Consider the following 26,431-nt stretch of genomic DNA (forward strand, 5'->3'; position numbering starts at 1 on the left):
AAACAAATGCAGGCCTGTAATGTTAAAGTCGATGTAAATAAGCGTGCTACCCTTATGTTTCAACCGAGTTTTTCCTTTAACAAATTTTGTGTCTACCAAATTGGGTTGGTTGGGGTGTAATACTAATAATAAGTATTGCCTTTAATTTAATCAATAAAATAAATTGACTTCATTAATTTTTTTGAACCACCTCTTAAGAAAATCTAAAAAATATGAATGGAATGATAAATTACAAGTACAAACTCATCATATTTTTTGCATTTTAGATAGGATTTATTCAGCAAAATTTAAGGGTGACGTCATCAATTTTTTTAGGAGGGATGAACAAATACATTTTGAACAAAAGTTTACCATGCTTATAATAACTTTAAAATATTCCCAAGATTTCAAAGCATTCGGTTTTGTAATTCCTGATTAAATCGATAAAATAAATTCACGCCTTCATTAATTTTTTTGAGTCACCCTGCATATGCAAATCCAAAAATATGAATGGAATGATAAATCACAAGTACAGACTCATCATATTTTTACAGTTTAGATAGGATTTATTCGGCAAACTTTCGAGCTGACGTCATCAATTTTTTGGAGGGGATAAGCAAATATCTTTTGACTAAAAATTTATTATGCTCTTTATAACCTTAAAACATCTGCAAGATTTCAAAGCATTCGGTTTTGTAGTTCCTGATTAAATCAATAAAATAAATTTACGCATTCATTAATTTTTTTGAGTCACCCTGTATATGCAAATCGAAAAAATTTGAATGGAATGATAAATCACAAGTACAGACTCATCATATTTTGTACATTTTAGATAGGATTTATTCAGCAAAATTTTGTGGTGACGTCATAAATTTTTTAGGGGGGACAACCAAATACATTTTGATCAAAAATTTACCATGCTTATGATAATTTTAAAATATCTTCAAGATTTCGAAGCATTCGGTTTTGTAGTTCCTGAGTAAATCAGTAAAATAAATTTACGCTTTCATTTATTTTCTTGAATCACTCTGTATATGCAAATCCAAAAAATATGAATGGAGTGATAGATCACAAGTACAGACTGATCATATTTTGTACATTTTAGATATGATTTATTCGGCAAATTTTCGAGCTGACGTCATCAAGTTTTTGGAGGGGATAAGCAAATATATTTTGACTAAACATTTATTATGCTCTTTATAACCTTAAAACATCTGCAAGATGTCAGAGCATTCCGTTTTGTAGTTCCTGATTAAATCAATAAAATATATTTACGCATTCATTAATTTTTTTGAGTCACTCTGTATATGCAAATCCAAAAAATATGGATGGAGTGATAAATGACAAGTACAGACTCATCATATTTTGTACATTTTAGATATGATTTATTCGGCAAACTTTCGAGCTGACGTCATCAAGTTTTAGAAGGGGATAAGCAAATATATTTTGACTAAACATTTATTATGCTCTTTATGACCTTAAAACACATGCAAGATTTCAGAGCATTCGGTTTTGTAGTTCCTGATTAAATCAATAAAATATATTTACGCATTCATTAATTTTTTTGAGTCACCCTGTATATGCAAATCCAAAAAATATGAATGGAGTGATAAATTACAAGTACAGACTCATCATATTTTTACAGTTTAGATAGGATTTATTCGGCAAACTTTCGAGCTGACGTCATCAATTTTTTGGAGGGGATAAGCAAATATATTTTGACTAAACATTTATTATGCTCTTTATGACCCTAAAACATCTGCAAGATTTCAGAGCATTCGGTTTTGTAGTTCCTGATTAAATCAATAAAATATATTTACGCATTCATTAATTTTTTTGAGTCACCCTGTATATGCAAATCCAAAAAATATCAATGGAGTGATAAATTACAAGTACAGACTCATCATATTTTGTACATTTTAGATATGATTTATTCCACAAACTTTTGAGCTGACGTCATCAAGTTTTTGGAGGGGATAAGCAAATATTTTTTGACTAAAGATTTATGATGCTCTTTATAGCCTTAAAACATCTGCAACATTTCAAAGCATTCTGGTTAGCAGATTAAAAATTAAATTTCAAAATGTTGTTTTATAATTTTGATTTTTTTTCCAAAAATCTGGACGTTTCGGGTGAAAAGTCGATTCAGAGTTGTAAACTACATGTGTAGGACTATGTTATTTTATACAATTGAAAACCCATTTACTATGTACAATTTTGAAGTGACGTCATCGCATTAGTGGTGGGGATGATTATACAAATTTTGGTTAGCGTTTTACCATCTACATGATATTCTTAATATAAGTACAAAATTTCACAACAATCGGTCGAGTACTTTCGGAGATTATCTGTCTAATAAAAATCCGGGACGGACAGACAGACGGACGGACAGACGGACGGACAGACGGACAGACGGACAGACGGACAGACGGACAGACGGACAGACAGACGGAAATGGGAGACCTATTTCTTCGTCTTCTAGGGGTCATGAAAGATCGAGAAAGCGTAAAAGTAGAAAGTCGACCGACGGACTCGATTACAATACTTCCTTTGCTGAAGTAAAAATATTAATAAAATAATATTCTTATGTAGTACCCGTTTATTAATTTTTGTTTATTTTTCAAGCATCTTATAAAACAATCTGCAACTAGTTATTACTTTAAATACAACTAAGAATTCAAATTTAAATACATCTTCTTATGTTAAAAAAATTGAATCAGCATAAATATGCAGTTAAATAATGGCAAAATTAACACCATCACGTTGAGATTTAAACAAAATATCTATGGCATTTATATCAATTCTGTTAAACCATTTTGCACTCCACTTGAAGCTTAAATTCTTCTGTAGAAACCAGAACAAATTTTTTATGCTTTTTATTTTATTAAGCGTTGTATTAAAATAAGAAAGAATTAATTTAAACCACATTTATTTTTAAAAATATATATCAATAATAATATCCGAAATTCCGTATGTAGAATTAATCCCTGGAGTAGTAAACATCACTCCCTACACTTCCAAACTGGAATAAAATCACCAGAAATGTCGTAATAGACCCACCAATCTTCAAAACAATCACTTTATCTCAATTATAAATCATAACTCACCAATACTGACCGCTGTCAACAGCGATCGATTAATCTTCATCATCGAAAATGATGTAAACCTAACTTTTCTTCCCGACAACTGCAAGGCAAAAACTTTCAACTGATCTTTAACATCCTCTTGCAATTCGCATGATAAAAGTTTGAACACCAAATCGACAGTTTTTTGATGCTAAAATAACCCTATCAAAAATTGATATCCACATTTGATAAATTAACCTCATCCAGACAGTACTGACAAGTTTCCACTATGACCATCAGGCGTCCACAGTGCAACATCGTCCACGAAAACTGCAAGAAAATAAAAATAAAGTAACCGTTGTTTGCTACCTCGACAAGGAGAAAGTACGGAGTGACGACGAGATGAAGGAGACAACTGAACATTATAAACTAGAAGAAGAACATCAGAAGATTTTGACAAGTCATTTTCTGAAGACTTATACCAAAATGCTGACGCCACAAAAATCGTTCGTAGCATCGACGGAATCTCCAATGAGTTCATAGACCTTCATGAGATTGACAACGCGTTGGTGGCTGAGAACTGGAAAACTAGCAATTTGATAAATCGTCAAACCACCAAACAACTTACTTCCGAAGTTTGACGAGTTTGATTTCTTGTTAGTTTTGATAGGCGTGATCCATAATTTTGTCAATGATTTAAAAATCTCCAAACCTATGGAAACATATAGTGTTCAATAATAAGATTGTCAAAATGTCTCACCTGCGTCAAGAGCGTGGTTCAAGGCTTCTATTCTTTTTCGTATAAGTCTGGTAAAGTTCCAGTATGGCATCTCTTGAATGAAAACCATGAAGTATGTAGAAAATAAAATGAAATATCTCTTCATAAAAACCCACAATAATCCACTTCTGTTAGAAATTTCTCCCCACAAATACAGTTCATACGTGAGGACAAACAAAACACACCCTATAGCTATCAAAATACAAATGATAGTATGTCTTTGTTCCTCTTTAATTTTTTTCTGTGGTAGCACATTATCAATTTTGTGAAAGCAGTCCAAGATCTTCCACAGATGCTTAAGTTTGAAAGGAGTAGCAACAATTCCAATAAATACAGTGACAATAACTTCCCCTAAGTCAATCAGAGTGACATATTTCACCGTGGTGTTACCCATTCTAACCGAATTACTTTGATGAAAGTCCTCATGGAGACCATTCATTGACACAAACACTGAAACACACCCATGAAAAAACAATCAACCAAAACAAGAAATCTACTCATAAATAATCCCAAAAGATAACTATAAATTGTATAACCGATCGACCATTCCGCAACAAACCCCAACACCTTCTTTTTGCACACGATGGGCATAAACCCAAAAGCCCTCGTTACAAAAATAAAAGGTTGCAGGACTTCGTACAAATCGGAAGTGACAGCAACTTCTCTCTTTTTGGTGGCCGTTCGAATAGCCATTTCGTCAAAAATGACAAATTAGTCCCTTGTGTTTATTTTTTCTTTATTAATAATGTTTAATCGTAAACACATGAATTGTTTATGGAAATCTGCACAGGGTAGTCATTAGTAGCGTTTACACGAAGCGAATTTAACGAGATCGGATGATAAATGTCCTGTTTACAGTTTGTCATATTTCCCATGATTGCTTTTTTACGATGTAATTGCTAAGCGCTGCTAAACTGTATAAAAATAATCAGGAAAGTTGTGATCGTGCTGATAATCTGAAATTGGAAGACAATTGATTAATGGGTGACAAATGGGGAAGTATTACCGTGGTGAGGAGGGAGCGGTTGATGCGAGGGATAGCAAACGATGAGAATCTTAGCTTCTTCTGGGTTAATTTTAAGGCAAAGTTCTTCAGCTGGAAAAAAGTTGAAAAGTCACAGTTAATTCGCTGTGCTGAAAGTTTCAAGGTAGTTGAGGTACATAGTAGGAAAATAATATATACAATTAAAACTGCACAGATTGATCAAAATTGTTGACTTCGTGACCATGCAATGCTTGTCTGCCCTCACTCTTCTACTCTATAAGAACAAATAAAGAAAACTGGGCAGAAGCCAACCATCCACACTGAACACTCCATAGGAATATTTCTAGACTAATTGATTACTTCATTTTTCAAAATGTCAGTTTTAAACAAAACTATGAATTCCTTGAATATCTTCACGACTTTATTCTACTTTATTTTACGAGCTACTACAGAATCTTTGGCAGCTTGAGTTGGATATGTAAAAGATTTTCGTGCAGAGGTTACTGAAATTTATTTCTAATCCTTGAAAGTGGGAATAGTAAATAAGAGCAAGTATATTTTCTCACATATTCTTTGTGAAAAGTGGAAAGTTAAAAGCCGTAGTTCTTAAATTTAAACCTTTTATGTTCTTATCTACTATACCTACGTTTTATTTAAAAGTAAGACAAAGAGTCTCTTGAACAGAAAACTGAAGCTTGTAATTTTTTTGTTGATGATATTAATGGAAATTATCAGTGCCATGGTGGAGAATGGAGTGTTTTTCTCCTAGTTTAATTTAGAGCTATCATTTTTTAAAATTTATTTATTTCTGTACGTTATATATTTATTTTGTTGACAACGGCGAAAACTTTATCCACTTATCACCATTTTATTGAAAAATATTCAAGCTTTTTCAACCGACTCAAGTAAAAATAAATAACGCAAACAATGAATTTTCTCATGCTATTGGAAAAACTGTCTACCTATTGTGTTGGAAAATGTTATTTAATAACATGGTATTATTATCCATATTTCGTGATTATTTGTTAATATATTGTTCTAGCGGGTATGATGGACAGAATAAGATTTGTTTTTCAACTAGTTTAGGTGACATTTATTTTGTCACCTTTATCAAGACCCATAAAATAAACATTGTAGATATAATTGTATCCACAATCAACGAATTTTATGATGTCCCATATACCCCTTATACTAATATAATAGGAGTAATAAATATCGGGCCAGCAACATGATATGTAATTGAGGCATCCTTGGAATTGAATCTTCTATGAAATAATACATATGTGTCTAAAATTTGTAACAAAATTAATTTTTTAAAATTGATTTTTAATTTGGATTTAAATCTCGTTGTGACTTCAAAGAACTGTCACAAAAAACGTTCCTTCTAACCATACTTTTGGTGTTTTCTTGCTTGCTGTGGCCTCCTCGAGAAATAATATTTACGTTAAAAATAGTTATTCTCAGAACTTTATTTGAATATTTGCGTATTATTCTGGAAAAGCTGCTTCCTAGAAGAGAGTTGTTACCTTTTAGCAATTTGATTTCACTAAATTGTTAAGTAACAGCATTTTCGTTAAAATAAAAGTTTCTCAGATAAATCTAAACCACACGATAAAGATAATGAAGCAGCTCCCTATCGAACACAATTTTCCAAGCAATATTGCGAAAAGATTTAGTACTGTTTCCTTATCGATTAACATGGATGCAAGATTTACAAGTAGGTACAAAAAGCCGATTTTCCAGCTAGGGTTGACTATTGTCACTGGTTTCTGAATATAAATATTTGATGACCGGCTATTGAAGAAAACCTTTTTACAAACAAAGCATGATTTCATTTGAGTGGCTACATTAATAGTTCTCAAAATATGTGAATATAGATCACCTAGAATCCACATCTTTATGTTGAGACTTTCCTTCATTCCAAAAAAAATGGTGTTGGGATTCTAATTAGTCAACAACGGATAGTAGGGCTTCTTCTCTGATTAACTCTTTTATTCAATGTAATCCTCCTCAAGGTAACCTAACCGGTACTAGATATCAGCAAGAAATTTTTGCAGATTTTATACCACAACTGTACCACGATGAAATGGAAGTAGATTGTTTTCAACAAGACGGGGCTACAGCGCATTCGGCTAAGACCACAACAGCAACATTACAGTAATTTTTTGACAACCGGATTGTGACGGCCCATCATAAAATCAGTTCACGAGATGCAAATTGAAAAAACCGAAAAATTTACGAGTTAACCTGACACCGAATTCGCGTAAATCCGGCAGAGACGAAATCCTATTCAGACCAAACTAAACCTTATACAAAATAAGACCTAAAATCGCCTCCCAGGCAAACTATATTTGAAACCTTTTTATTGCTCTCTAATGTCACGGGAGGCTGAATTTTGAAGAAATCCGGAAAAATTTGCTCGCTCTCGCTACCCTGTGGTGTTCTCGACTTCGGCCGCACCTATTAAGCGTTTAATTTATGCGTTTTTTGTCGCAGATTTTCGATAGTTTGGTGTTTGGAATTTTTAGCGTTAACAGATATTCTCGTTTGCGGGCGGTACTCTTGGCCTTCTATTCAATTTTAACTTACTAAACCGCCTTATTATATAAATATAAATGTAAATTTCTGAATAAACATGTGTGAGAATCTATCATTATTGTATTTTTTGACTTCAATTTGTTGCCAAGGAAAAATACTAAAAAACCCGATTTTGAATTTGCAATTTTAATTCAAACGCGTGGAATAGATTTAGGCATTTTTAAAATGAAACACTTTTATACAGCGTGTTATTGAAAGGTACGTACAAAATAAAATCGGCAATTGGTCTCAAAGTATGGGTGCTAAAAGTTAAAAAAAGTTCAGGTAAAAGTGTTCTCCTTTTAGAGATAAAAATTATTAAAATTTATGTCCAAATTCGCTGTACGCCTCTGATAAAAAGATCATCTCTCGTTTCTATAGCTTAATCTTTAGTTTTGACAAAAGTTGTATTGTTACGGTTGCTAGGATTTAATTAATTTTACCTATTTATCCTTTAGTAGCGTCTAAAAAGGTTGGATACGGGTTAATTTTCCCTTTATAATTTTGACAACACAAAATAAGTTTTTCAGACTTCTTAGACTTCACGAAGAACTGTCAATTTTGTTGTACGTACCTTTCAATAACACCCTGTATATAAGGAGCTCTTAAACCGTCTCCTTAGTTATCTTTCGTTCTAACTAAACTTCTACCTCCGTTAAAATATAATTTACCTCTTTCTTGGTCTCCTCCCGTATAGGCGCCGTTAAAAGACGAAAAACTAGATTAAAAGTAACCTGATTTTCACGTTCACACCTATGACACATTTCCAGGATGATACCCAACCTGCCTAAATGGATACTTATCCACAGCAACTGCATTAAACCATAAGCAACATTACCAGATTTTCTGATAGCGGCATACAACATATACAAATCTGTAACCAGTCGTAGAAAACAACTCAAAATAACAAGCTAAAACAAAATGCTCAGAGAAAATCAAAATATCTATAACACACCAACAGAGACTTTAACGTTGAACAGACTGTTGATTCTGTCGCAAACATCATGAATGTGACCGTGGGCTTTAATCACTTTGAAAACTACTTCATCATCATCACCTTCAAAAATTTAACATTATTTGACTAGACAATGAAACTATAACATTTCACCAACCATGCTGAAACTAGTTAGAAAACTAACTTTTTGACTAGATGCTGCCAACGTAGTTGGCGAAATGCGTCGACAAATATTTTGTGTGTTTTGGGTGTTGAAAAAAAATAGTGAAAAAATTACGTACCATTTTTATGTACACAACGTTCTAACATTCTGTTCAGCAGTTTCATTCTTCTCTCAACAAAAAAAACCAGCTGCCAGTACGACATTTGAAAACCAAACATTATTACATAGAAGGGATAGAAAGGATATTCTTTCAAGGGTACTTTATCCAAGTCTTTATTATCGGTGAACCTGTCAAAACCCATGCCAAACAAAAAAGCACATGTTACCACAGTACCAAACACCAGTGTACATTTTCTGTCACTTTTAGGATTCACTGGGGGAATCACGGAATCGATTCTATCAAACCCTTCGAGAACAGAAAGTGTCATCTTGAAACAGAAAGCTTGCGACAGAACAAAGTAGAACCCGAACATTTCCAGCTCGCAAAAATCGTAGATGGCGAAATAGTTGCTTGTGCAACTTTGTCTATTTTCATTAAGGAAAACCCATAAACCATAGAATGCAAAAATTACTACAATTTTTTTTAGAATATGTTTGTAGTGTAATTACACTTACTGAAAAACGTGACAACAACACAGCCACAAATGTAAAAAGACCACGACCATTTTAAATTGTACGATTTCGAGGTTTTTTGGTAGACGAGAGGGTTTAAACCTATCATTCGTGTTATTAGAAAAATGGGTTGGTAAGAGTGAAAAAATTTTGAATTTACGGTTATAATGTGAGCAAACATTTTGGTGAAATGATAAACTGTTTTGGAATGAGTTATGTAAAAGCAATTGTGTTAATAGAAGAAATAATTATTGGTTGCTTGATTTATTTCCGCCTATTACTGGTAATGGGTATTGATGAGTAGTCAATCAGATGAGAATTAAATTGTTGTTAAATGCTATTGACGGGTTTTATCGCGACTGAAGAAAAAATAAATAGAGAATAAAAAATAAATGGTGGATAATAATGTATTTCTTGTAATCAATATACAAGCTTCATTATATTAGTGTTATTGTTACTATTGTTACTACTGCTATTATTTATTGTTATAAAAAAATATAAAAAAAAACATAAGGCATGGGAAAGTTAAGTAAAAATCGTCTATTTTAATTTTTGTATTGTTTACTACACACAGCGGAAGTCGCAAAACCATTTAAATTTAAAAAAAAACATATAAATCTACTCAATTTTTACTAAAGTTAAAAAATTTAGGAAAAATAAAAATATAACAATATTTAAAAAACTGATCTAAAATTATTTAGTTGGTAATTCCCTCGTCCGTAAAGTACCATCAAACGTAAAGTATCACCAAAAGAATTTGTATTTTGTAAAACTTTAGAGTTCTACTGCTACATTTTAAGCAACAACAGTCCAACCAGAGAAACCATTTTCAAATTGTGAAGGGTAGCGCGAGCCAGCTACGTCGATCAAAATTTCAACCGAACTAAAGTAATTATTAGGACCCTGGCGTTACTAGACCCATTCATGTTTGATGGATTTATAACACCGGAGCTGGAATTTAATTATTATTAACGTTAAAATCGTAAAAGTTTACGGGGATCCAAATTTTTGCGACTATTGTACTTCGTAACACTGGCCCGTGCTGATCCGAAACATTCCAACTTTGTGTTGTGCCTTTCACTTGACCTTTAATTTCTGCTATTTCTTCTTTGTTACTACTTCCGTTCGTACTGTTTCGGTTAGGCTAATGTCATTTTTTGCCTATCTATTTTTGAGTGCATCTTTGCGTATCTTTCTTTATTCTGGGTTTCAAATAAGGCATCATCTGTTTTATTTGTTCGTCCATTGCTGCAGTTTGAGCTCTAGTCTTGACAGGCTTAAACCTTCAAAATTCTACAAAACTTTTCCAATCCAATCCAATCTTCAATCCCACTGCTGACACCAGTGTTACGTTTCACGGCGATTAAATTGGTGTAGATCAAAATTCAACGATTATTTATTGTTAACACAACACTACACGTATCACCAATCATGCAAGCAATAATTCCATTGTCTACAAAAAGTCCGATATTTTCGTATTGCTCAAACCGTAAAATGTGAAGAAAACAAAATTAGCCATTTGTCCAATAGACCCTGTTGAAATATTTTTCTAGCTCACAGTCGGAAGCAAAAATAATTATGATGTACCACAGACACACATATATTTAGGATTTTTGATAATCTTCTAGTGTGAGTTTTCATAGTTTGGTCCACTATATACAATACAAGAAACGTTTATGATCTAAATGATGGCTCTGAGTATGTAAATTTCAGAAATATTTTTTTTTATTAATTAATACTGCACTTAATCGGAATAATTATGATAGTTTTCTTCTCATTTCTCAGTTTTTTTCTTAGGTGTGCCATTACATCAGCATAATACAATACACTTTTTAAATACCTTTACGAACATAATTTGTTAAGATAAACTTTTCATAATTTTCTAATGGAAACACAGTTCGTGCGTCATGTTTAACTACAATACCTGAATTTCATTTGCAATGAACGATTAAAGTATGAGATCCAAAGTTTCTCAGTCGGTGTAATTCTTCAATTTGCTTTTGGATTGGATACTGCCTATAGATCTTCAGGAACTCGAGACAAATAAATATCTGCATGTTAGTTTTTCGAAATGAATTCCAAAATCCTGGTACCTAAAAATTCGTAAGTAATCTATTCATTCTACAGTGTCGTTATACTACTCCGCTCAAGAGAATTAGCAAGATATTCGCCCTTTTTGGACAAAATTCTAGTAACAAAATATGCACCTGTACTAACTATGACTAATGTAATTAAATTACTCAGAGTTTTTATAAGAGCGTTTCAGAAAATACAGCAAACTTTAGTTTCATAAAAATGTATAAAATTACTTAAAAATTAAGACATTCGTCTAGAACGTATTCCGTAACTCTCCTTCAATTATTTCGAAAAAAAAACTAAGCCGGCTTCTTCGTAAGAACTTTCTATAGAGGTAGCTAAAAGAGGCGAATAAACAAACAAAATGAATATAAATAAAAGCAATCAGAGACAAGATTAAAATTAGACATAGATCAATTATTTCGAAAAAAAAACTAAGCCGGCTTCTTCGTAAGAACTTTCTATAGAGGTAGCTAAAAGAGGCGAATAAACAAACAAAATGAATATAAATAAAAGCAATCAGAGACAAGATTAAAATTAGACATGAACTAGGAAGACTGCTAATTGTATAAAAAAGTTAATTCACGGAGAAAATGAAGAAAAAAAAAGTTGAAGCTAATAATATACAATTACAACAAGATTCTGTCAGTGAGATCGCTTTCTAATTTCTTTTTAATAATTTTATTTTTTCGCTCTGTAGTGCTCACTTATACTCTAAAAACAGTTACGACTATAACCGAAAATAGAGATGTAAAAGAGAGTCCAGAATCAATATACATTCTCAACTTCCAGCAGCAAGTACCTAAAATTTTAACCCCAAAATTACAACCTCATCAAACGTCATACGAATTTGTTACCTGCTCACTGTAAAACCCCACATCGTTTTACCTTAATTCCAACCACCACTTCTAAAAAGTTCACCTTTGTAAAAATATAATATCCAATAATTATAATTATAACAGTGCTTAAAATAATAATATTACTACAAAAATTTCTCAAAAATGTTTTAATTGTATCGATGTTAATATATATTTATCTTTTTATAAATGCCTTAAGCATTTCAATCGGTATTGGAAATACGATGGTGGAAGCTCTTTCACTAGCAATGTTAGTCAAAGTTTGCAAATACCTCAACTACAAAAAGCAGTGACTACCAGTACCAAAACTGCAAAGTAAAAATACCTGCAAAGCAGTTGGTGACTCCACTATAACATCTGCAGCCTGTTTTAGTGCTTTAGATGCCTTTAATTCACCTTCGGCTGCTATTATTTTCGCTTTAGCTTCTCGAGTAGCTTCAGCTTCAGCTGCCATGGCTTTTTGCAGCTGTTGTGGCAATCTAACATCTGTTCTACAATAAAACATTGAGTAAGAAAGCATATGAATATTAAAAAGTACATTTCCACTCTTTCGACTTTGACTCCCCACGGACCTGTCGCTTTATCTAATATTACTGCAATTTTTTGAGCAATAGAATCACGATCGGCTAAAACTTCTGCCAAACTTTTCGTTCCTATGATGTTTCGTAGTGTTGTCATAGCAAGAAGACTTGTAGAGGTACTAGAACATGCTTTTTAGTGAAAATACTTCAAGTTCAAGTTTAGTTGTACCTATAATTAACTACTGCAGTGACGGCAAGTAGTGGTTTTACCACCTTGTAATAAACCACAGCATCAACCCATATCGTGACAGAATCTTTAGTTAAACCCTACAGATAAATTGGATTAAAATATCTACGAAGAAGCCTGCCGTGGTACCTCTTGAGCTGGTACGTCGAAGTGATTAGTTCTTAAATCGACGTTGACATATTCATCCACACAAGGGAGAATGAAAAAGAGTCCAGGACCTCTAGCTTCGCCAGATCGGAGTTTTCCTAGACGAAAAATGACTGCTCGCTCGTATTCTGCGACTATCTAGAAATTTTTTTCGCATTAGGGTTCTGTATACAAAAGTCTTTTTTTATCTTATCATCTTTACTTTAAGGCACACACACAGGGAAAACGGGAATGTTATGCAGCAAAGTAGAAATGACATCGACACTAAAAAAATTTCGACACATCTCATATTTTAATTTTGTTGAAAGTGGACCACATTTATATAATTTTATAACTATTTCTCATATTAGAACAATGACATTGACAATGACAAACATTAAAATCAAAATCATCATTCCGTGACAGTACGCTGTATGATTTCCGACAAAATCAGTCAAAAAAGAAACCAAAACAAAAATCAGTTACGTCATTACCACTTCATTCCAAAGTTCTCAATGAAACAACGTTACAATATATGTGCCTTCAACGACTAGACAGTTGGTATTGTAGAAAATGTAAAGTAGCAAAACTTAAATTTTTATCTCTAATTCTCCCAAGACTCGTGGTTTAAATATATATTTTAAAATTCAAAATTCGAGTGGCATTCAACTAGACAGCCTTTATAAAATCCAAAAGAATCCATCTGGCGGTAAAAACAGCATGACGAGCTATCATACAGAAATATACGCCAGAACTATGCACAAATATGAAGTCAATTCCGACATCCACACTATTATACATTAACAAACCTGCTGTCAAACTCTAGAACAGCTCCAATTTTCAGCTTCCACTTCTTTTCTATTTCCATTTATTTAATATGCTGTACAAGGTACAGAGGAGGTACACACGAAAATACAAATTTAAATTGATTTAAAGTAAATGAGTAAAAAAAATTGTTGAACACCTCTCACGTTCTCATGGAGATAGGATGACAGGAGGGAGCAAGCGCGAAAAAACCAACAATTGGTACATCTTTTCAAATATCAAACAGTACTATCTAAAGTATCAGACTAAGTATTAACCTTACCACTAACAAAACCTGTTAAATACTTTTACTAGGATCATACATATAGGACTTTAATTATTAATCATAACTAGAGATCGGACCCGTAGAATAACCTTCAAGTCGTGTCCTCGCTGCATTTAATGAAACTTAAGTTGCAATTTAAGTAACTACGCCTAAATTAACACTATGTACCTTCACAATTATTACCCTATCACATTTGTTACATAAAACTAAGTTTGAAATGCCATGATCTTTGCGTTCCATATGTAAAGTGTAGAATGAAGACCGTTAATTGAATTACATGAATTTGAAGGTACATCTACATCATTGAATTTGCAGTATTTGATCATAACCTTCCACAATCCACGTTGTTGTCTAAACAATTAGGTAAAATACCTACTGAAAGCCAATAACCAACCCAAAAATATACTTCATAAATTCATACCACAACGCTTTAATTTTGTCAAAGTTAATAAGTACTCATCTACCCATAAAGGCTCTAAGCATTTCAATTGGAACAGGAAACACGATGGTCGAAGTTCTTTCTCCAGATATGTTAGTCAAGGTTTGCAGATACCTCAACTACAAAGAACAATTCACCTGTAAGCTACAAAAAAAACATATAACAGTACCTGTAGAGCAGTCGGAGACCCAACTATCACATCTGCAGCCTCTTTCAAAGCTTTAGAAGCCTTTAGTTCACCTTCAGCTGCTATAATTTTAGCTCTAGCTTCTCGTGTAGCTTCAGCTTCAGCCGCCATGGCTTTTTGCAACTGTTGGGGTAGTCTAACATCTGTTCTATAAAAAAACACTCAATAAATAACCACACTAGTAACAAAGATTACATTTCAACTCTTTCGACTTTCACTCCCCACGGATCTGTAGCCTGATCTAATATTGCTGCGATTCTTTGAGCAATAATATCGCGGTCTGCTAGGACTTCTGCTAAACTTCTCGTCCCTATAATGTTTCGCAGGGTTGTCATAGCAAGAAGACTCGTGGAAGTGCTGGAAAATGTATTTTAGCAAAGGTACTTTCTGTTTGGTCATACCTATAATTCACTACTGCAACTACAGCACGTAGAGGTTGTACCACTTTATAGTAGACCACGGCATCGACCCATACAGTAACCGAATCTTTCGTTAATGTCTACGGAGAAATTATACCAGGGTTTTTGCAAAGAAGTATATAGATTTTACCTCTTGTGGCGGTATGTCGAAGTGAGTGGTTCTCAAATCGACATTAATATATTCATCCACACAAGGCAGAATGAAAAAGAGTCCAGGACCTCTAGCTTCGCCGGCTCGGAGTTTTCCCAGACGGAAAATGACCGCTCGTTCGTATTCTGAGACTATCTACAAGTTTTAATTAGCATGCAGATTCTGTAGAGAGAAATCTTACTTTAAGGCACACACAGAGAGAAAACGGAAATGTTATGAGAAAAAGAAAGAATGAAACAGACACTAAAAAAATTTCGACACATCTCATATTTCAATTTTGTTGAAAACGGACCACATTTATGAAATTTTACACACTATTTTTCAAGTTAAGACAGTGACATTGACAATGGCAGACAGTACAAGGGAAATTCAGTAAAAAATTCAAAGCATTACAATTGCTATTTTTTGCTAAGCAACTCCTTTGTGAGGATTTTTTAAAAGATTTGTTGCACCATGAATTATGATGGTGACCATCTACTAACAGTGGCATAAAAATAAGTCATGTGTAAAAGCTTCGTTTGCATTGATTGACAACAAAGTAACAAGAGGAAATCGGATACACTTGATGTAATGGATCTTATAAATACGATTTTGAAGTCGAATTTTATCACTAAATTTAATTAATGAGAACCACAATAATAATATAGTGCTTTTTTATACTTAGTGTTTATAATTTTCTGTACACCATGTATTAATAATAATAATAATAATTTATTCACCATTAAATTTGAAGCTTTTTAACAGTTTCAGATTTTAAGGCTAGTCAAAATTACAATAATAACATACATCTTAAGTTACAATAGACAATTAAAACCGATGTCCTAGAAATTCATCCACAGAGTAGTAGCATTTCTTCAGTAGCAAATATTTTGTTTTATCTTTGAATAATCTTTCGGACTGTTGTTGCTTTAATTCATGTGGCAGCCTATTAAATCTATATATATAAAAATGGATGTTGGTATATATATCTGTGATCGATAGACTCCGAAATCGTTTGACCGATCACCATGAAATTTGGCACATGTAAGTGGTTTTTCATGGAGAAGGTTTTTGTGGTATCCGCTTTGCTGTAACTAGCCACTAGATGGCGCTACAGCACATCAACTTCTACACCGTTCAACCGATTTTCATAAAAATTGATACACGTTGCCATTTGACTATGGAGAATATTTTCGCCCTATCCATTTTGCTGTAACTCGCCACTAGATGGCGCTGCAACACATCAACTTCTGTACCAATCAACCGATCCTCATGAAAATTGATATACGTTGGTATTTGACCATGGAGAATATTTTCGCGCTATCGATTTTGCTGTAAATTGCCACTAGATGGCACTGCAGCACATCAACCTCTCTGTTAAAGTATTATGAACTTAGAGAATCAGCGGCACCCATATATCTAATGCCCATTTGCACCAACGTTAGCAGTAAGCATTGCTTAGCTAAGCAATTCTTAAAAGTAACTACTTCTTAAATTGTACAGTTGTTGCACCGTCACTGCTTAGACTCTACTTAACCAAGTAATACTTAGTTGGGGAATTGTGTAAAAGTTTCATTTCTATTGGCAACACTGACGTTTGTTGTTATTGGAACATCAAAAATTTTAGGTTAGTTTGTTGTGTGTACGACAGTCAATGACACCGCGCGTATGTAGTTGTGATATTGTTGAATTAATTTTATGTGGTGTTGAATGTGTGTTTAAAAAATGGATGTGTTCGACGCGTACGAGGATGACTTAGAAGTCATTGAAATTGTTGAGATGGGAATTCCACGGCAGATGTACACTAGAGCTGATCATTTCTATGGTTTACCAGAGCTTCAATTTTTCCAAAGATTTCGACTAACAAAACCAACAGTTTTACATTTATTAACGTTAATTGAAGAACGTTTGGAATTTCCTACAGACAGGTAAAAGTGGTTAAAAAATTTAATGTGTAAATATATTATGATTTGATCATTACAGAAATCAGGCGGTGTCACCTATAAATCAGCTGCTTACTACATTACGATTCTTTGCAAGCGGGGGCCATTTGAGTACAGTAGCGGACTATATGGGAATGCACATCTCAACTGTGTCGAGAATAATTAGACGTGTATCGGACGCTATAGCAAGGCTTTACCACCATTTTATTAAGATGCCCCAAACTCTCATGGAGCAAAGGCTTATTCAAAATGGTTTTTTTGACATCGCGAGATTCCCAAGAGTGATTGGGGCCATTGATTGCACTCATATCAAAATTGAATCACCAGGTAAAGATTTAAAAAACCAAAAACACATTCTTTTCATTGGAACGTTTTTAAGGTGGAGAAAATGCTGAAGTTTTTCGCAATCGGAAAGATTATTTTTCAATTAACGTTCAAGCCATGTGTAATGCGAAGTTTTTAATATGTGTAAAAATACATTGCATTTGTTTTCAGGTGATGGTGGCTATGGTGTAAGACACTATTTTTTTACACCATTATTAAATCCACACACTCAAGAAGAGCAGTTGTATAATGAAGCTCATATTCGTACAAGAAATGTCATCGAAAGAACTTTTGGTGTCTGCAAACGAAGATTTCCTGTGCTAGCATATGGATGTCGATTAAAAAAAGAAACTGTTTTGAGTATTATAATTGCGTGTGCAGTCCTGCATAATATAGCTCGACAAATGGGTGAAGATGAACCTCCTCTCCCAGCTGACATTAACCAGCATGAACTGCAGCGACTTATTGAAGATGGTCAAATACCAGAGGTCAATGTTATTGACAACCAAAGGAGGGGCAGTGAAATTAGAAGAAATTTTATAACAAATTTTTTTGGAAATTTATAAATTTAACAAATAAATGTTTTATTAATATTTTATTTTATATTTTATTGTTTTTCCGTATTATCCTGTTTCAGTTTTCTTAGCTGCTCCTTTTTTATTTCAATATCTAGTTCTAAAATTTGCTTTCGAAGCAAAAATTCAACTTGCTTTCTTTCTTCGTCATGTTTTTGTCCTTCGAGTTGTGCCTCAACTAACTCCATTTTCTTTGTAGCTAGTTCGTCGTAAGTTTTCGACAAATGGCTGGAATGTAGTGCTGTTATTGTTGGCCTCCTCCTATTAATGACTGTTTGTAACTCCTTTGATTTCTTTTTTTTCAGGTGTTCAACTTTATAATCACCCCAGTCAGCTTTAAACTGCAATTAATTAATATATATAACAGATGATAACCAACACAGAAAAAGCTTACATTTGCATTTTCTTCCCCTTGGTCATATGTATCAGAAAACACTCGTTTTTTTGTTTTGTGAACCTCATCCATTGCTTCAGGTATGTGTGGAGAAGAGGTGGCAATGGGCACCACATTATCGTTTTCATGGTCTTCGTTATCTTCTTCACCTATAGTTTGCTATAAAAAAAAAAAATAAGACCAATTTTTATGATACTGTTCAACTTACAAATAATTCACTATCCCCGCCGTATTGAGTTTCCAGTCCATACACTGAATTCTCATCCATGGTGGCTAACGTTAGCTGCAGGTATGGATCCTCACATTTTGAAGATGAAGGACCACCTCCTGTTTTTCGCATAAACACTTTTTTATCGGCCACTTCTTTTCGCACTTCTTTTTTTTTATTTGTGTAAAATTTTTGTAATGAGGTTACACTCCTCATGGCACCGCTAGGACTACATGAATTAAATTTATTCGTTAGTTCTTCCCAGCACCGCTGCTTCTCCTTATTTGTAACAGCGTCCGTTTTTTTATTTTCTATAATATGACGCTGTTCACTGATTAATGTTAAGACAAAGGTCTTTTCATCTGCCGTAAAATTTGCTCCACGCTGGCGCTTTGTATTATTCATCTGAAAATAAAACATATGTACATAATTCTTTACAACAAAACGTTGTAATTGTGGTACATACCTTCTTTATATTATTTTTTGTCTTGTTAGAACTTTATTCCACACTTTTCACCGCTGATTACAAAACACTCACGAACGCTGCTACTGTTGAAAGGTTGAAATGGCAAATGGCTGAAATGATTGCAAAATTGCAAATTTTCGATTTCCAAAACCATCATCCAATAGAAACGAAGTATTGTTCCGTTACTATGGCTACCGCACATGCGTTGTATCGTTGTGTCTCGTTAAGCACTGCTTACAAATTTAAGCCACAGGTAAACGGGCACTTAAATTAAGGATTTCTTAGAAGGCTTTAAGAGAGAGTTAACCGTTGGTGCAACGCATTCTTAGTTTTAAGAAAAGCTTAAATTTTAAGTACCTGACTTAAACGTTGGTGCAAATGGGCATAATACTACTATATTGCTATCAGGCCTCAAAAAAGTCCGAAAACACAACGGGAGAGCAATATATCGGACCTCTTTGTCTCTCTATAGTACCAAACAGTACTGCTCATATACTCGTACTTGCTTGATTTTTAGTCGATAACGTGACTAGATGTGTTTTGACATTTTATACGTTCGCTTCTATTTTGTGTACATGCGCACAGACCCTCGGTACTTTTCTAGACAGAAAACAATATCTTCCGTCTTCCTTTGTCCGTGAACACCGTTTCTATGTTACTTCTGAAGAGTTAGCAAGTATTAGATATATGGCGGCACCAATGACAACATTGTTTTCGTTGGTATTACAACAAAAATCGTATTGACCGCAAAAGAAAATAATTATTAGTGATGTTCACCGTCTACAATCCTCAGTAATAACAAAGAGTGAATTACTAGAGATGATTGAAAATGCCACCCAAAAAATCAAACATTGGAAGATCAACCAGACATGCGCAGCAAGTGGCAGCCAGTAGAGCTGGTGAAACCTTTGAAATACGAAACACGCGACTGGAAACTGACCAGATCAGGGCCTCTACTTCAAGAATTGCCGAAACACCCGAAGAGCGAGACTCACGAATTGAAAACCTGCGGGTGCGAGCGTCTACGTCAAAAGCTACCGAAACATCTGAAGAGCGAGATGCACGAGTTGAAAACTTGCGAGTGCGAGCTTCTACGTCAAGAGCTGCCGAAACATCACAACAGCATGACGGACGTGTTGAAGATCTTGGAGCAAGAGCGTCTGCGTCAAGAGCTTCTGCAACACCAGAAGAGCGAGACACACGACGTGAAGCAGAACGCTCACGGCAGACTCGATCAAGAACAAGAATCGATCTCAAGAAAGCAGCGTTCAATTACGATATGACTACAAAAAAGATCGCGATGTTGTCATTGGTCCGATGACTAAATTGTGTCTACATTGTCGCGCTTTGAAGTTTCAAAAAGAAGCGCCTGGCATGTGTTGCTCCAATGGCAAAATCAGTTTGCTACCACTGACTGAACCACCAGAACCACTGCTCACTTACGTTGCTGGAGTTACTCGGGAGTCCAAACAGTTTCTACAGCATATTCGGAAATACAACTCATGCTTTCAGATGACATCGTTTGGAGCGACGAATATTGTGAGATATAATAATTTTATGCCCACATTTAAAGTGCAAGGACAAGTGTATCATCAGATTGGAACACTCCTTCCAGTATCCAAAGAAGATCCGCAATTTTTGCAAATTTATTTCATGGACAATGTGGAGAAGGAGATTGATCGACGATGCGCATTTAGTGTAGCAACATCGAAAGATTATTGCTGAATTACGAGCATTATTCCACGAGCACAACTGTTTGGTCCGAGATTTCAAATCCGCATTGGAGAATGTAAGAGCGATGACTTCAAACTCATTATCAGAGCAGACAAAACCCCATCGAATGAGCATGAAAGACGATTCAATGCTTCAATAGCCCCTGAAGTAGCAGCTGTAATTGTCGGTACAGAAATTACTCGGCGAGATATCGTTATCAGCAGGCGAAATCAAACCAAGCAACGTATTGCTGAAACACATCGATCGTACGACACACTTCAATATCCAATTCTATTTCCGCGAGGAGAAGACGGTTATCATCTCGAATTGTATCAAACTCATCCCGTCACAAGTGCTGCGACAACGAAAAAAGTCAGTTGTATGGATTTTTATGCATATCGCATCATGATTCGAGTCGAACAATCCAATCATATCTTAAACTGTCGTCATGTTTTTCAACAATTCATCGTTGATATGTACGCCAAAGTCGAAAGCGAACGACTCAATTACATTCGTTACAATCAATCGAAGCTTCGAGTCGAAGATTATATTCATTTGCGAGATGCAATCGCGAATGATGGAACAATTGGTAACATTGGACAAACGGTTATACTTCCAGCTTCGTATACTGGAAGTCCAAGACATATGCAAGAATATGCTCAGGATTCTCTGACATATGTTCGCAGATATGGACGTCCAGATCTTTTCATCACGTTCACATGCAATCCATCTTGGTGTGAATTCAAATATTTACTTTTGCGTGGCCAACAACCATCTGATCGGCATGACCTCACAGCGAGAGTTTTCAAACAAAAATTGATACGTGTTATGGATCTCATCACTAAGAACCATATATATGGAGAAACTCGCTGTTGGATGTATTCCATCGAATGGTAGAAAAGAGGTCTACCACATGCTCATATTTTAATTTGGTTGGTTGAAAAAATTGTTCCAACTCAAATTGATGATATCATTACTGCTGAGCTGCCCAACGCAGAAGAAGATCCAGAATTATTTGAAATTGTAAAAAAAAAGAGTCACGGACCATGTGGGGGACACAACCCACAGTCGCCATGCATGAAAGACGGAAAATGCACCAAAAAGTATCCACGCCAGCTGCTGCAAGAAACACAAACTGGTGGCGACGGTTATCCGTTGTACAGACGACGAAAACCAGATGATGGAGGATACACCACAACTATCAAAATCAATAACGTTGATTTCGAAGTTGATAATCGATGGATTGTGCCCTACTCTCCTATCCTTTCGAAATCATTCAATGCACATATCAACGTGGAGTCCTGTAATTCAGTTAAGTCAATAAAATACATATGTAAATACGTGAATAAAGGCAGCGAAATGGGAATTTTCGGAATTGCGAATCCCAATGCGCCCGTCAATGAAATCGAGCAATTTCATTCAAATGGGACGTTATATTAGCAGTAATGAAGCTGTATGGAGAATTCTTGGTTTCGACATTCATGAACGCTTTCCTGCTGTCATGCATCTCAGTGTTCACTTGGAAAACGGTCAACGAGTCTACTTCACGGAAGACAACGCACCCCAACGAGTTGCAGATCCACCAAATACAACGTTGACCGCGTTTTTCCAATTGTGTGCAACTGACGAATTCGCAAAAACATTAATGTATCACGAAGTCCCGCAGTACTACACTTGGAATCAATCGACGAAGAAATTTTGCAGAAGAAAACGAGGCGCCAGGCATTCTTCTATAGCTGGCATATTTTCTACTGGTGCACTAGGAAGAGTATATACTGTTCATCCAAATAATGGTGAATGCTACTATTTGCGAATGCTGCTTCACGTGGTCAAAGGGCCAACATCGTTTCAAGCAATCAAAACAATCGATGGTCAAGAGTGTGAGACATACAGAGAACCATGTTTTAAACTTGGTTTGCTTGAAAATGATCAACATTGGGACAACACATTAGCAGAAGCATCTGAGACACGTCAGGCCCATCAAATACGAACTCTGTTTGCCATAATTTTGACAACCTGCGCACCTTCTGATCCGAAAGGTTTATGGGAAAAACACAAAGAGAGTATGAGCGAAGACATACTTCTCCGAGCACGCAGAAATAATCCCGGCTTGGATGTACAGTATTCGGAAGACATTTTCAATGAAGCACTGATATCACTTGAGGATGTGTGTATGTCGATTAACAACAAAATCCTCAATCAGCTTGGGCTGTTTTCACCGGAACGTGACAGAAACGATGTTATCGATAGAGACGTATTACGAGAAAAACAATACGACGTCGATGCGCTACAAGTTTATGTTGAAACTCAGAAAAGGCTCTTAACAAACGATCAACGACTTGCATACGACACAATTATGCTCTCCAGACCATACACTTATATCCACATATATACAAAGTAAATGTATACACAAGCAGGACAACGTCTGCCGGGTTCCGCTAGTAATACATATAGTACCAATATATTTTGGATTATTTTGAGAAATTTTTAATCTAGCATATGGTTGATGCAGATTGTCCGAATTTCTCAAATCATATTCATAAATTTCCGAGTTTTTTGTGATTTTGTTTTTATTTTGATAAATATGCAACAAGAGATGCTGGATATATAAGCATGGCAGCGGTAGTATGTTATTTTTTTGGAAAAGTTGTTTGCATGGGTGGGTTTGGTGTACTCCTTCCATATATTACACAGCTCTTTTTTGAACTTTAAATAAAGAATCTACACTTGATGCTACACCCCAAAAACGTAATCCATATGAGACGACAGACTGAAATAAACCGAAGTAAACTAATCTTAGTGTATCAGCGGTGACAGTGTTTCTTAATACCCTTATGATGAAACAAACAGACGACATTTTTTTACACAAGTTACTAATATGCAAGTGCCAAAGCAATTTAATGTCTACTGTTAAACCTAAGAATTTAGTTTCAGTTTTTTGTACAATTGATTTATTATTTAACTTAATATATACCGTCTCATTGTGACTAAGATTTTGTACTAAAAACTTTATAAAGTATGTCTTATTTCAGTTTAGTTTTAGTGCATTTTCATCTGAACATTGTAAAATTTCATTACCCGCCTTATTTGAATTGGCCCTAAGATTGAGCCCTGCGGCACTCCATATTTTATTTCACTTTGTTTGGATTTCACTTGACCTATGACAACTGTCTGCTTACGTCCTGAAAGATAGGATTGTATCCATCTATAAGCTGTACCTCTAATGCACAAAAGTTGTAGTTTTTGAAGTTATAGTTCGTGGTCAACTGTATCAAAAACACTACTATAATCAAAAAATATTGTACCAACGTCATTTTTCTTATCTAGGTTATCATAAAGGGATTCTAGAAAATCATTTAGTGCTGATATTATTGATTTACTTTTTCTAAATCCATGCTGGGAGTTATTTTGTAAACAATAATGTTCTATGTAGCTACACAACCTTACTGCAAATGAGAGCTCAAAAATTTTTGCAATTTGACTTTGTAATGCTGTAGGCCTGTAAGAAGATGTTTCATCTTTTGGACCTTTATTTTTATAAACTGGAATACACTTTGTATGCTTTAACTCACTGGGGAAAATACCTTCAACAAATGATTCATTTATTAGTGGTAGTGATAGTGGTTCGGCTAGAACTGAACTAACTGATCTTAGAACTCGCCCGTTAATTTCATCTATTCCTGCTGCTGGACTTCGAGTTGTCTTTCTTAATAATGTTTCAATTTCATATCTCGTTGTTGGCTGAAGAAAGAATGATGTTGGATTACGTTTTATTTTTGATGTGTTAAATTCATTATTCCTTGTTATAGTAGTTGTGAAATGTGTAATAAACTCATCAGCTATTTCTTTAGGATCAGTTAACAATCCGTTATGAGTACGTAGATTTAGTACTGATGAGTTTGAATTTTTACCACTTCGCGTTTCATTGATTATCTGCCAGCATTCTCTGGTTACATTATCTGAATTTTGTAAACGTTTATGGTTATAACTTCGTTTAACTTTTGATACTTCCCTTTGAAAAAAAAATTTTTAGTTTTCTATATCTATTATTGTATACAGAGTTGTCAATTTCTCTATTAATGCTGGACATTTCGCATAACAGTGAATGTAGTTAGTTTTTTAATTTCTGGTATGTACCATCGAGTTTTATTACAAGTTATATTTTTCTTTCTTATAGGAAAAGATACGTCAAAATAATATAGGAGGGAGTTATATAAGCTAGTAAATATTTCATTAAAAGGTTCACCACTCTCTATTTTCTTACTTAAGGAGCTGCTCCACATTTCCTGTTGCATATACTATCATAAAATTGCTGCATATTACCCGATTTAAAATTTCTAAATATAATTTTTCTATTTTTATCACAACTGGATCTACATAACTGAGTATTTGTAATTCCAGTCCTATGATCGGAAAGATAACAATCATGTACAGAGGTTTTAACATTGTCTATATTGGTGAAAATATTATCTAGACAGGTTCCACCCTGTGGATTGATTCTAGTTATTTCCTTGATTTTTGGTTTCAAGTCAAATTCTAAAAAGAAATCTAAAAGCGTAGTGGTTTCTTTATTCCGATCACATAAAAAGTCTACATTAAAGTCACCACAGACAATAATTTCGCATTTTTTTATCTGATAATTGCCTGAGTAAATCACGCAGTTTGTTAATGAACAAGTTTAAATTACTATCTGGTGTTCTATACACTACTATTATATAAACATTATAATCGTTATGTTTATTCTGTATATTAGATATGGATAATTCAGTCTTTTTCGACACATGTGTTAAATGGGATTGGAATTAAATTAAAATTAGTTTTTGGATAAATCCAAACTCCTCCTCTACTATACTTTTGTCGACTGAAACCATTTACAATTCTACATATAATTATTAAAAGTACATGACAGCAATTCATCTAACATCAACCAGTGTTCGCTTACACAAAAGACATCGACATTAAATTTATCTAGCATCACTTGTAATTCATTATAGTTATTATTTAAACCCTGCACATTTAAAAGCATTAATGTCATTTAATAGTCATGTGCTACTTGCGATACAGTACCTATCGGAATTAAGAGAATTTTCCGTGCTTGGGTCGAAAATTAGTATATTATTAGCCAAGGTTGCAAGGCCAAGCATTCTAGACCGAGCGCAAATTAGAACCCGAGACGCGCAGCGTCGAGGGCTCTGAAGCGCGAGGTCTAGGAGTGACTTTGCAACCGTGGTTAATATAGGTACTATTTTTTTTCACTAGTAGAAACCATAAGACAATAAATTGAAAAAATAAACGTTCAATTTTTTGTATGTTTTATATCACGTATGGGTCTTCCGCTTGCATTAACTTGTTGAGTAAGTTTGACCCAAGTTTTTCTTAAGAAATTTATTATTGCGGAAATTTTAATTGTTTTCTAACTCGTTCAAATATATTTCATATTGCTGCCTAGTTGTTTTAGCTATTCTAGCTTTTTTGGGTTCTGTTACGGTTTCAGAGCAAAAATCTGAAGCAAAAAATAACATCTATGAATATATAAGTTTGACATTGGCTTATGATTTGTTATGGTTTCCCGTTACTTCGAATTAGTAACGTATGATATTAA

General features: G+C 34.3%; 5 protein-coding genes across 9 annotated transcripts; 2 read left to right on the forward strand and 3 right to left on the reverse strand.

The window, feature by feature from the left end:
* Positions 1 to 2,959: 2,959 nt before the first annotated feature.
* Positions 2,960 to 4,515, reverse strand: LOC135142101 (gustatory receptor for sugar taste 43a-like). The gene is made up of 7 exons (XM_064073763.1): positions 4,320 to 4,515; positions 3,805 to 4,272; positions 3,673 to 3,756; positions 3,527 to 3,624; positions 3,303 to 3,473; positions 3,097 to 3,255; positions 2,960 to 3,043 (listed from the first exon to the last, which is right to left on the reverse strand). The coding sequence occupies exons 1-7, from the start codon at positions 4,513 to 4,515 to the stop codon at positions 2,960 to 2,962; spliced, it is 1,260 nt and encodes a 419-aa protein (XP_063929833.1).
* A 123-nt stretch (positions 4,516 to 4,638) lies between these two features.
* On the reverse strand, positions 4,639 to 15,561 carry LOC135142102 (stomatin-like). Of its 5 annotated transcripts, none has more exons than XM_064073767.1 (7): positions 13,165 to 13,308; positions 12,945 to 13,100; positions 12,798 to 12,895; positions 12,586 to 12,747; positions 12,373 to 12,538; positions 4,829 to 4,918; positions 4,639 to 4,778 (listed from the first exon to the last, which is right to left on the reverse strand). In XM_064073767.1, exons 1-7 carry the CDS (start codon positions 13,249 to 13,251, stop codon positions 4,722 to 4,724), a joined length of 816 nt encoding a protein of 271 aa, XP_063929837.1. In that variant the 5' UTR covers positions 13,252 to 13,308; the 3' UTR covers positions 4,639 to 4,721. The 5 variants fall into 5 exon arrangements, with proteins under 5 accessions (XP_063929837.1, XP_063929834.1, XP_063929835.1 ...); XM_064073764.1 differs by lacking the exon at positions 4,639 to 4,778 and adding an exon at positions 11,039 to 11,207 and having other exon boundaries at positions 4,834 to 4,918; XM_064073765.1 differs by lacking the exons at positions 4,639 to 4,778; positions 4,829 to 4,918 and adding exons at positions 10,487 to 10,567; positions 11,039 to 11,207.
* A 1,066-nt stretch (positions 15,562 to 16,627) lies between these two features.
* On the forward strand, positions 16,628 to 18,071 carry LOC135142040 (putative nuclease HARBI1). Its single transcript, XM_064073688.1, has 3 exons — positions 16,628 to 17,134; positions 17,190 to 17,476; positions 17,529 to 18,071. Exons 1-3 carry the CDS (start codon positions 16,932 to 16,934, stop codon positions 17,663 to 17,665), a joined length of 627 nt encoding a protein of 208 aa, XP_063929758.1. The 5' UTR covers positions 16,628 to 16,931; the 3' UTR covers positions 17,666 to 18,071.
* Positions 18,072 to 18,080: 9 nt separating this feature from the next.
* Positions 18,081 to 19,511, reverse strand: LOC135142113 (uncharacterized). The gene is made up of 4 exons (XM_064073778.1): positions 19,117 to 19,511; positions 18,651 to 19,055; positions 18,443 to 18,601; positions 18,081 to 18,389 (listed from the first exon to the last, which is right to left on the reverse strand). The coding sequence occupies exons 2-4, from the start codon at positions 19,053 to 19,055 to the stop codon at positions 18,081 to 18,083; spliced, it is 873 nt and encodes a 290-aa protein (XP_063929848.1). The 5' UTR covers positions 19,117 to 19,511.
* Positions 19,512 to 20,433: 922 nt separating this feature from the next.
* On the forward strand, positions 20,434 to 22,269 carry LOC135142114 (uncharacterized). Its single transcript, XM_064073780.1, has 3 exons — positions 20,434 to 20,812; positions 20,864 to 21,654; positions 21,727 to 22,269. The coding sequence occupies exons 1-3, from the start codon at positions 20,434 to 20,436 to the stop codon at positions 22,267 to 22,269; spliced, it is 1,713 nt and encodes a 570-aa protein (XP_063929850.1).
* The last annotated feature ends 4,162 nt before the right edge of the window (positions 22,270 to 26,431 follow it).

Source organism: Zophobas morio, unplaced genomic scaffold (assembly GCF_036711695.1).
Source record: "Zophobas morio isolate AGI-343-1 ecotype UQ-CSIRO unplaced genomic scaffold, CSIRO_AGI_Zmor_V1 ptg000046l, whole genome shotgun sequence".
Taxonomy (NCBI): domain Eukaryota; kingdom Metazoa; phylum Arthropoda; class Insecta; order Coleoptera; family Tenebrionidae; genus Zophobas; species Zophobas morio.